This window comes from Lacerta agilis, chromosome 16 (assembly GCF_009819535.1).
Source record: "Lacerta agilis isolate rLacAgi1 chromosome 16, rLacAgi1.pri, whole genome shotgun sequence".
Taxonomy (NCBI): Eukaryota; Metazoa; Chordata; class Lepidosauria; order Squamata; family Lacertidae; genus Lacerta; species Lacerta agilis.
The window spans coordinates 35010008-35022221 of NC_046327.1; the positions used below are offsets into that span (position 1 = coordinate 35010008).

General features: G+C 40.3%; 1 protein-coding gene across 1 annotated transcript; it reads right to left on the reverse strand.

Moving 5' to 3' along the window:
• Positions 1–293: 293 nt before the first annotated feature.
• LOC117061189 (3-beta-hydroxysteroid-Delta(8),Delta(7)-isomerase-like) lies at positions 294–12163 on the reverse strand. The gene is made up of 4 exons (XM_033173875.1): positions 12037–12163; positions 3471–3507; positions 1648–1778; positions 294–937 (listed from the first exon to the last, which is right to left on the reverse strand). Exons 1-4 carry the CDS (start codon positions 12161–12163, stop codon positions 726–728), a joined length of 507 nt encoding a protein of 168 aa, XP_033029766.1. The 3' UTR covers positions 294–725.
• Between the last annotated feature and the right edge of the window lie 51 nt (positions 12164–12214).

Sequence of the window (12214 nt, forward strand, 5' to 3'; positions counted from 1 at the left end):
GTTATCCATGCTCTGGTAGCCTCCAGAGTGGCATTACTGCCATGCACTGTAAGGGGGGGCGGGTGATCCTTGAATAAATTGCTAGTGCAGAAACAAGTATTTAGTTTTCTAGTTTGCTTTCACGGCTGGTACACACACAAATATTCATCACCAGATCACTGCAACGCCCAGCAATACGTTTCACCTGTGAATGGACACCAAAGTCTGGACTTTTACCACACTTCAAAGGCAATATTGTTTTCCCTCACTGGAGTCAGTTTGCTCATTCAACAGGTAAATGCAGAGAAACGAAATTATGGAGAGGGTTATTATTTTAATTATAAAGTGTCTAATGTTTTCTCTATAACATTTTCTAAAACAATGCAGGCCTTCCTCACAAAATCACAGTTTTTCATTTGTTTTAGCATGTCTCATATATGAACTTAAACCCATGACAGCTGATTCACACAAGCAATTCATCCTCTAATGTTCCAGTGTCTAGCAACAAACACGGTGGGAACAAAACCACAGTATTCTGAGATTTGAGTTGTTTCTGGCCTACAGCTTCCCTCATCTTAATCCCAAGGAGGGTTAATTGGTGGATACTAGGAGAATGTCCCTGATCGATGGGGGCAGAGGAGGAAACGGACCGAGACAAGGCACCAGAAAGTAGCCAACCAATCCCTGAATTATTGCAGTGCTTCTCCAATGGCGTATGTGTTCAAGATGATCCACTATGCAAGAGCTCAGTGCTTCTTGATTTTGCCAGCATCCGTCATCTTCTGGCAAGTGGTGAGGTGTTTCCAAGCATCCAGGATGAGGATAGAAGGAATGATGAACCACAAAAAATTCAGGAAGAAGAAATAAAACCAGAAGTATATCGGGTGCCCTAGCTCACTGTGACTGAAGCCCTCGAAATACTCGGTAGAAAAGTACAGAACAACTCCATAGAGGTGGGCTGCAGTGAATGGCAGAGACAAGACAACCAATTAGAGCAGGGGGTAAGGAACCCCTTTCAGCCCAAGGGGCCACATCCCTTCATGGGCAACCATCTGGGGGCCACTTACCAGCGATGGGTGTGCCTAGAGTGGCGGAACAACTTCGACTCCTGCTTTTGTCCCATGGGATACATCAAGTCATGAATACTTCAGAGGTTTTCACACACATCACTCCAGCCAGGTAAGTGAAAAGCATGACCACAGTTCCAGAGACACAAGAGCACACAAGGAAGCGAGTTGAGCAGGGCCAGTGAAGGGTCAGGCACAGGAGCGGGCAGGGCCTTGGGGAGAACCCTGAGTGCCAGATGCAAGAGATCTGGACAGCCACATTTGGCCTCTGGGCCCAAGGTTCCCCACGTCTGGATTAGAAGCAGGCAAAAAAGATACACAGCCAGAATTTCATAGTTTCATGAGTTTCCTAGTTTTCCAGTGGTTGTAACTGAGTTTGTGAGAGATAACTGGGATTTTTTTAATTGTTTGGGGTGGACAGAGGGAGAAGACAAAGGTGAGGGGTTATGGTTGCAAGGAACATGGGGAGCATACAGCAACATTTTAAGGCATTCTTCCAGTGCAGAACATGTGGTGAAAAAGCACAGGGGATTAGGAGGCAGTTGAGCTCGGCCGTCATAATATTTAGAGATCTGTCCTTGTGTTTGCCTCATATACCTACCCAGCGACACAATCAGCTGCAGCACGAACCGATGGGGCTGGTCTGAAAGAAATGCTAACACAGTCCAGATGCAGAGGGGGGCCCAGACGAAGGCTGTGACGGTCTCCACACAAACTATGAAATTGTCTGATCTGTAGGGACGAAAGTGAAATACCGGTAGAAATCACTTGGGGGTCGAGAAGCATCCATACTTTTTTTGCACTGCATTTCTCTCTGGTCTCACTCTTCACATTTCCACCTCCCCTGCTCCATCTGTTTACATACCTGCCAACATCAGATGCACTGAAGCACTATTACGAAGCAGACTTGAGTCCACAAATGCTTATGCTAGAGGGGGGCGGGGAGCTTTTTCGGACCAAGTGTTTCACTACCCTGCAGAAAGCTTTCTGGGGGCCGCATTCCACTGGTGGGTGGGGCCAGGAAGAAAAGCAAGCAGAGCTTTTACTGGATGTGACTTTGTACTACAGGCTGCACTGCAACTGCACAGAAGTCAGATATTCCCCTTCATCTAGGCACACAAGAGTCCAAGGACACATTCCAGCCAGGCAAACTCAAGGGGTGTGTTTTGGGGAGCAGAGGTGTTGCCTGAGGAAGAGTCCTGAGAACCATGCAGAGAGGCCTCAGGGGCTGCATTTGATACCCAGGTCCAGGTTTCTCTAAGTTTAGCTTAGGCTACAACAGGGGTAGCCAACCTAAGGCCTGTGAGCCGGATGCGGCCCAATCGCCTTCTCAGTCAGGCCCACGGACGGTCCAGGAATCAGCATGTTTTTACATGAGTAGAATGTGTCCTTTTATTAAAAAGGCATCTCTGGGTTATTTGTGGGGCATAGGAATTCGTTCATTTCCCCCACCCCCCAATATAGTCTGGCCCACCACATGGTCTGAGGGACGGTGGACTGAAAAAGGTTGCTGACCCCTGGGCTACAACAAATGTCTTCTTCTTTAAGCCACAACAAGACAAATTTTCTTGTTGCAACGGATTAACATGGCTACCCCCTGGAAGCTTTTAGCACATGCACAACAGTTGCTAACTAACAACTCCCCATTATTCTGCAGGAAATAAGCAAAATGTTAACCATCTAAGGCCAACAACAGTGGCTTTTCAGGTAAAGTATTATTTGCTCCGAAATGCAAGCTCTGCTGAGGAAACACAAGAGAAATGACTCAGGGTAATCCCATGCAAGGCTGTCCCACTTTACCTGCTTATGGGCTGCCATGTTATAAGATCTAGCTTAAAATATGCATCTATTTGAATGCCTTTCTGTCCTCTGTGTTGTCTGGAAGGCTCAGAGGCATTCCTTACCAGAACAGACTCTGCACCTGTGGCCAGAATGTACCTGATTCTCTAGACCACATAATTCTGGACTGTCCTCTTTTTAACATGCTCCGTGCTGATTTTATAATGTCCTCTCTATGGCTTGAGGCCCCACCTAACGAACAACTCAAGGTGCAGTTCCTTTTGAGAGATGACCCCCCAACACTCACTAGAGATTTGGTACAATTTCTGACCAGGATCTTTGAAGTTAAATCAGGGGTAGTTTGGTCTACATAAATAGGCTGAGGAGGATCCCCTTTTTACTGTATGTAATATGAATATAATGCATATGGATGGCCTTTTTATGATTCTATTGTCTTATATATGCCAATAAAGGTGTTGAATTGAATATGCATCTACTGTATAGCCTTTGAAAGCTGTTAGTGCTCCCCCACACCCATCTTTCTGTTTCGAATGATTCAGTGCTGGATCTTTGCATGACTGAATCCTTTTCCTCCATTACGATATAGACAAACAGCTCTCCCACCGCCTCAAAGCAGACACTCACATGACGTATCTGCTGTCAGCTTTGGCGTATTCCTTCCCTATAGTATAGTGAGGAGAGAAAACAAGGCACATCATTGGTTATAATAAGCTGAGAAGCACAAAATTTCACATAAATTGGAAAGCTTATGTATTTCACTAACTAGCAATTAGTACTACCCAGGTAAAGAGAACTGTTCAGACTTTTGAATTCAGCACCAATTTCCAAGTGGAAACAAAGCCAATTTAAGGATATTACATCTCTGCAAAAAAAAGAAATGCTACTTTTTCTATTTTCTGGTTTTGGGAGAAAGGGCGGGATAGATACTGAATAAATAAAATAAAATGTTAATGATAGAGTCTATATAATGCTCCCCTTATTCAACCTGCTACGGCATACTTTCCCCAGAACTGGGAGAAGAACTCTGGTGTTTTGCATACATGCCCTTCACACACACACACACACACACACCCAAATCAAGCCAGTCTTACAGAGCTGTGAAAGAAGACTGGTCCCCTGCGATTTCCTTGTGGTACAGGCTGAACCAGCCTTCAAATACACCATGAATAAAGCCACAGATGGCAAACCAGCAGATAGCCAAGGAGCGCCAGGTTCCAAGCGGTGTAGCTGTCCTGTTCTGCCATCTTGCTATGAGCCAAGTCACTATCAGCAGGAGCCCAGAGACAGAGAAGAGGAAAGTCAATAGCTGCCTTCCGCTAGTGAATGCCTTTCGTCTAGCGAGTTTTTCGTCTAGCGAGGCATTTGTCTAGCGGGGCACCGCTGTATCTGAAATAAGGGAAATAAGGAGAGAAATGAAAGAAAGCGAAAAAAGTATTGGGGGAAAATTGACTGAAATTCAAAAAGAAGTTAGAGAGAATAAGAAAGAGGGGGAGAAATTTAAAGCAAAAATGGAGGAACTGGAAAAAATACAGGAATCGACTTTGGATAATATAGCATTGTTGGAAATGAATCAAAAAATACAAAATGTGAAAATTAGAGGATTAACAGAAGAGGAAGGGGAGGATTTAAGAGGGAAAATTGCTAATGAAAGAGCTAAAGTGCTTGACTGGAAAATAGAGGAAGTGGAAGAACAGATTATAAAGGTTTTCAGGATTAGGCCTAACCCAACCCAGGGAAGAACAAAAAAATATCCAGGAGACTGTTTAGTAACCCTAAACTCTCTAGAAGTTAGAAATGAAATTTTAAGGAAAGGTAGAGAAACAAAGTGGGTTGTAAATGGGAAACAAATAGTAGTCTTTAAAGACATTTCGAAAAGGTTCTTGCACAAAAGAAATGTTTATAAAGGACTGACTAAGATTTTGACGGCAAAAAAGATAAGATTCAGATGGGAATATCCAGAGGGTGTGTCTTTTTTTTACAAAGACAAAAAATTTAAAATTGACTCAACTCGGAAATAGAGAAGTTTGGAAGGAGATACAAAGAATTAGGAAAGATAGAAGGTGTTGAAGAGGAATCAAGAGATGAGAGAGATGTACAAGAGCAGGAGATTAAAGAGCTAGATTCATAAACATTTTTTGTAGAATAAACAAATTGAAATAAAATTATTTAAATAAATGAACAAAATGGGTGTTAAAATAATTTCGTGGAATGTGAACGGCATGAATGATAAAAATAAGAGAAATAGGATCGGACATGTGTTGGAAAAAGAAAAGGCAGGCATAATATGCCTGCAAGAAACTCATGTGATAAAAAGACATAACAGAGTCCTAAAAAATAAAAAATTGGGAAATGAATTCATATCCTCAGACATTCAAAAAAAGAGAGGGGTGGTGATATATGTAAAAAAATAAATATGATGCAAAGCAAATATTTAAAGACAAGGAAGGCAGAATTCTAGGATTGCAGATTCAAATTGAAGACGAAAAAATAATAGTTGTAGGAATTTATGCAGCAAACAACAATAAAGTGGAATTTTACAGGAAATTAGACGAAATATTAAATGACTATATAGACTGTAAAGTAATATTGATGGGTGACTTTAATGGAGTACCATCTCTAGAAATGGACAGATCGGAGAAAAAGAGAACAAATCAGGGAAAGCTGCCAATGATATTTGAATCGATGGCAGAAAAGAATGGCTTGATAGATATATGGAGATGAAAAAATCCGACTGTGAAAGAATTTTCATTTTACTCTGATGCAAACAGAAGTTGGAGTAGAATAGATCACATTTGGATAACGAAGGAATTAACAATTAGGGTCCACAGATGGGAAATATTACCAAAAACTCTGTCGGATCATAGAGCTGTATGTATGGAATGGGAGATGAAACGAAATAAAACTTTCAGGTGGAGGATGAATGAAACCATATTAGATGATGAAAAGATTCTAACAAAAGTAAAAGAACAAGTAAACACATACTTTGAATTTAACTTAAACCAAGGAACGGATATAAATGTAGTATGGGACGCAAGTAAGGCTGCAATAAGGGGATATCTTATCCAACAGAGTTCAATTAGGAAGAGAGAAAGAGAGAGGTATAAAGAAAATACATTGAAGAAAATAAAGGATGTAAAAAATCAATTGGTAAAAAAGATTTAGAAATAAAACAAAAATATAAGCTGTTACAAACACAAATGGAAGGAATTAATCAGGAGGTAGAGGGGAAAATAAATTTATTGAAATTAAAGAGTTTTGAATCTGCCAACAAAACAGGAAGATGGTTGGCTTGGCAACTGAAGAAAAGAAGAGAGGCAAATACAATAAATAAAATTATTCAAAATAACGAAATACTAGACAAACAGGGAAAGATAAAGAATGCATTCCTGGAATTCTACAAAGAATTATATAAAACATCAAAAGAGGATGAAGAGAAATTAAAAAAAATATTTGGAAATACATAAATTAAAGGAAATTTCACACAAAAGTCAGATCTGTTAGAAAAAACCAATAACAGAAGAGGAAATTCGAAATGCAATTAAAAAAGGAGAAAACGGAAAAGCGCCCGGGCCAGACGGGTTACCTATAAAATATTATAAAAAACGGAACCAACAGGTAATGGTACCATTGAAGGAAGTAATAAATAATGTAGTGAAGACAGGTCAGATTCCCATTCCTCAGAGAGGAACTCGCATGCCCCTGGGCATGCACAGAGTGTTTTCCCCACCACCACCACCACCCACAATCCGAGGTTAGGAAGAGAGATGAGAATGCATTGCACCCGTGCATGCCTTCCCTACTAACAGCAATAAATGCACTTTCGAGCCCTTACTTATAAATGCACTTTCGAGCCCTTACTTACCAGCGCTGCCCTCCGTCCACAAAGGCGCCTGCAGGACAAATGAACCAGCAGCTCAGCAGCTGCTACCCTGACCGATATGGCCCTATTACCTCCACAGCCAATAGGGTTTCCCTCTGGTGTTGATTGGCAGGCACTTCACCCAATCATCTTGCGGCAAGTCGGAGGCGGGCGTCCAACTACGGTTCCAACACGGGAGCGTAAATATTAACGTCACGGGCAGCTCAGCATAATGATTGGTTGCGGAGCGGCTGAGGCGATGTGAGTGTGATAGATCTGCCAGTTGTTCCTTCCAAACAATGTGACCAGTCCAACGAAGTTTATATTGAAAAATTATTGCAACAGTGGTGACCTTTGCTTCTTCCAGTACATTGACATTAGTTTTCCTTTCTTATCAAGTGATATGTAAACATTTTCCAGGGACACCATTGATGGAATCTTTCTGTGAAACTCGAAAAATTAGAGTATCATGGAAAGGTTCATTTATTTCAGTAATTCAACTTAAAAGGTGAAACTCATATATAAGATAGACTCATGACATGCAAAGCGAGATATGTCAAGCCTTTATTTGTTATAATTGTGATGATTATGGTGTACAGCTGATGTGAACCCCAAATTAACAATTTCAACTTTGGGGTTTTCATCAGCTGTACGCCATTAATCATCACAATTATAACTAATAAAGGCTTGACATATCTCACTTATTAAACTCCAGTAGCTAATGAAAACAATTGCTTACATAAATGGACTTTTCCACGATATTCTAATTTTTCAAGTTTCATCTGTATAAGTGATCCACCTGGTGTTCTTTACTTCTCTGGTTCTTCTTTGAACTTCAGCCTTCGCGTTGGTTTGTTGGTTTGTTTGTTCACAGGCTGCAGTAATAGGCATTTTTAGCTTGGTCCAGTGAACAACCTATTGGATACCAAACCAAGAAACATCAGGACTGGTTTGATTAGAATGACAGAATGCATTATTGACAAGAAAAGGAAGGCCGTTCAGATCTGGCAAAGAGATAGAAACTGTGCCACTAAGAAAAAAAACCTCTGCCAACGATAAGGCTGAGGTTCAAAGAAGAACCAGAGAACCAAATAACACCTGGTGGATTAAAAAAGCTCAAGAGATCCAGCACTTAGCCAACACTCATGATGCACTGAGTTTCTTTATAGCCACAGAGACCATCTAGCGGCCAATAAATCATGACATATGCCTCCTATGCTGAACAGACTGTACCACACTTCTAAAAGAGAAAGAAGTTATTGCACTGTGCTGGGAAGAACATTACCAGCATCTCCTTAACTGCAACACCCTTATGGCTGCTGAGGTCCTCTTACAAATTCTGCAAAAACAAATTAGAGATGAGCTTGCAGTATCTCCAAATCTGGGAAGCCAAAGTCTTCAAAGTGGGTGGAATTGAACTTACACAACAACTTCACAAGCTCATTGAAAAAATATGGGATCTCTTTTAGCTGCAGCCAGCAAAATTCTTGTAAAGATCTTAGCAAAGCGTCTCTTAACTATATCCAAGGCGAACCTTCCTGAATCCCAAAATGGTTTTAGACCTTCTAGGGGTAGTGGACAAGTTTTTCACTGCTTGGCAGCAGACATGATTTTCACTGCTCGGCAGCTTCAAGAAAAATGCAGAGAGATGCGGCCCAATCGCTTTACCAATCCAGCCCACAGAGGGAGAATAGCCACGGTAAAAATGATGGTGTTACCTAAGATGCTCTTTCTTTTCCAAATGATTCCAATTGTGATGGGACAAAGCCAATTTAAAGAATGGCAGAGGACAATATCTAGGTTTATATGGCAAAGAAAGAAGCCTAGAATTAAATTTAAGATCTTAACAGACAAGAAAGAAAAAGGGGTTTTTGGTGTACCTGACCTGCAGATTTATTATGAGTCGGCCTGTATAGTATGGTTAAGAGAGTGGTTCAAATTAGAAAATGTAGAACTCCTGGACTTAGAAGGATTTACAAACAGATACGGCTGGCATGCGTACCTGTGGTACGACAAGGTCAAAGTCAACAAGGCCTTTTTGAAGCATTCAATAAGGAAATCATATTTGGTGTGGGCTAAATACAAAGAATGGTTTGAAAGGAAAATTCCAGGCTGGATATCCCCTCAAGAAGCACTCTCTGTCAAAAAACAAAACTCGGAACAACAGTGGCTTTCCTATAGAGACATTCTAGTAGAGAAAGACAATGAATATGTAATGAAACCTTATGAGGACATAAAAGATAGATTGCAAGGATGGCTAGAATATCGACAGATTCATAGTTTGTTCTTGAAAGATAAAAAAGAGAAAGGGTTTGAACAAACAAAAACAATACTGGAGAAAACAGTCATAGGTGATAATACTAAAAATCTATCGAATATTTACAATTTTCTACTAGAATGGCATACTAAAGACGAGGAAATTAAGAGCTCTATGATTAAGTGGGCAATGGACCTAGGGTATAATATCGATTATGAAAAGTGGTATAAGCTATGGAATGTTACAATCAAGTTTACGGCATGTGTACAGCTCAAGGAAAACCTATACAAAATGATGTACAGGTGATACCTCACACCAACAAAACTGTTTAAAATGTATAAGTCTGGGGATAAGAAATGTTGGAAATGTGGAGCCAAAGAAGGTAATTTTATACATATGTGGTGGCTCTGCGACAAAATAAAACAATACTGGGAAAAAGTATACAATGAATTAAAAAAGATCTACAGATACAACTTTAAAAAAATACCTGGAGCATTCCTGTTAGGAATGGTAGGAGAAGGCATCGAGAAAAATGATGTGAGAACATTTCTTTATGCAACAACAGGAGCGAGAATTTTGCTGGCCCAAGTATGGAGACAGCAACAGACTCCTACCATAGAGGAATGGAGGCAAAAGATGGTCGAATATATGGATATAGCAAAACTAACATCAAAGATTAGGCAACAAGGAGGTGAAACTTTTGGAAAAGAATGGGACAAATTTAGGGTGTATTTGAATAAGTTATATGGAATATAGAAAATGAAAGGAAAACGCAAGTCTCATAGTTATTCAAAAAAAATCTTTATTGGGAAATCAAAGAAGTTATAAAACAATATTAAGAGGGAAAAGACACAAATGGAATATGAATATATTATTTAGTTCTGTTATATTTATAACAAAGTTGTTTTTTGGGGGGACAATATAAGTTAATGTTTTATTAATAATATAAGATAAATTGGAAGGAGTGTCTTTACAATATGGGAACAGATTGAAAATATGTGACAGATGATAATTATAATAAAGAAGCATATATCCGTGGATACAGGTGGCAAAGGAAAACAGAAGAAGAACAGGGGGAAGCAGAAGGGGGGAAGTGGGTTTTCTTTCTTTCTTTCTTTTTTCTTCTTTTTTATAACAAACTGTACAAGTTTTCTACAGGATATTAGCATAAGAGTATTTTTTATGTGTGTGAGATATAATTTCTGTATATATATGTAATTCTGAAATGCTGTACAAATTTTGTTTAAAGAAGAATTACGAGAAAATTTAATAAAAATCATGTGCAAAAAAATAAATAAAAAAATAATCCAGCCCACAGATGGTCCAGGAATCAGCGTGTTTTTACATGAGTAGAATGTGTCCTTTTATTTAAAATGCATCTCTGGGTTATTTGTGGGGCATAGGAATTCGTTCATATTTTTTTTCCAAAATATAGTCCGGCCCACCACATGGTCTGAGGGATGGTGGACCGGCCCAAGGCTGAAAATGGTTGCTGACCCCTGTCGTTGAGGAATGAGCAGGATGAAAATGGCAGTGCGCATACCGTACATTTAAGTTTAAGGGTGCTTGGAATTGTAGCTTTTAAAAGAGGTAAACTACAGTTCCCAAGATTCTTGCTGTGTGTATGTGCTTAAAATGTGTTTTAAATATATGATATGCAGGTATATGGGAAGTATACAGGCATTCTCCTGTTATTTGTTACCACCACCTGGTATTGACAACACAGAGAAATCTGTGTTACATCCTGTGTACATGCTACTGGCTTAAAATACAGCAAGATCATTCTTTTTCTCAATTCAGTTTGAAGCTATTTGGTGGGGGACCACATCAAAATACAGTATCTAATAAGAAACAACAGGATAGAGATGGACTGTAGCTGATGCTGTGTGTAGGTGACTTAACCTCTGAATTCTTGGGAGAGCACATCATGCGCAGTAAACAGGTCTGCAAACATAGCCATAATCTAACTGGGGGGGGCAGAGGAATTACACGTCTCAAATGTAGTGCTATGTTTCCATCTCTAAAACTGGCAGATGTATTCTGGGAAGTCTAAATTATTGATGCTCTGATGTATATCATGTGCTTGGAGATTCCTTGGAATATACCGTTTAGAAATAAAATAAAATAAAATGAATAAATCAATAAACTGTGCTTGGTTTTACTGCCTTGGGTTATATGCACTGCACACAACACATTTTCCTGCTTTCCAGTTGTGGCACGGATTATGCTGTTCTGATGTGGCTGCATACTATGGGTGGTGGGATTCACCTAATGAACTCTTGTCCGCAAAAGCCCTGCCGTAAGTGTTTTGTCTACAGTAGAAATTGCCAGGTCACACCTGCAAGGAGCTTGATTGACAAAAGAATAAGAGAGGATTCTATAAAGCTCACTCCCTTAAGAAACGCAGAGTTGAAGATAAATTGGAAAAGGAACACCGGTGGTTTGTAAAATTAATAGTTGTACTAAATAGCCCAAATAGTCTCAGGTTTCTCTTGTCCTTTTATTGTTCTTGTTTGAGGAGTTAAATTTCCATACATTGTGTGTTTAATGTCCAGGTCCTGTGTAATATTTTCCACGCCATAAGTACTTCGAAACGGTTGAGGCAGTTGGCTACATTTAGCCTGGTAAAGAGGAGACAGAGGAGATATGATAGCCATCTTCAAATATCTCAAGGCCTGTCACATGGAAGAGGGAGCAAGCTTGTTTTATCCTACTCCAGAGGCTACGACTGGAACCAATGGCTTCAAGTTACAAGAATGGAGATTCTGACTAAATATCAGGAATAACTTTCTGACAGTAAAAGCAGTTCGTCAATGTAATGGTCCCCACAAAAGGTGATGGACTGGAATTTTTTAAGCAGAGGTTGGATGGCCACCTGATATGGATGCTTTAGTTGAGATTCCTGCATTGCAGGGGGTTGGACTAGATGACCCCGGGGGTTCCTTCCATCTCTACAATTCTATGATTCTACTCCAAATGTTACCACCTAGTTACCTCCAGTCTCCTCCTATTCACTCCAGTCCATATATGCACCGCAAACTTTCATTAATTCTATGCTGGTTGTAACCCCCAACGCTTCCGTAAAATATTCACGGGTGTGTGTAGCTTGGTAAGAATGCTGCCGGGCAGTTTTGCCCCTTGTCCCACCACCGAGTGCGCGTGGACGCGGATGCGCTCTCGCACCGCGGATTCCTTCCCCATCGTTTGAAGGACTCGCCGTATCACAAACACGAGTCGAACCCGGGAATGCGA

Coding starts and splice junctions, on each gene's coding strand:
- LOC117061189 (XM_033173875.1), bottom strand. CDS start 12,163: ATGGGGAAGGAATCCGCGGTGCGAGAGCGCATCCGCGTCCACGCGCAC. Junction 1,779..3,470: donor GCTGACAGCAGATACGTCAT/GTGAGTGTCTGC, acceptor TCGTCCCTACAG/ATCAGACAATTTCATAGTTT. Junction 938..1,647: donor GCAGCTGATTGTGTCGCTGG/GTAGGTATATGA, acceptor CATTCACTGCAG/CCCACCTCTATGGAGTTGTT.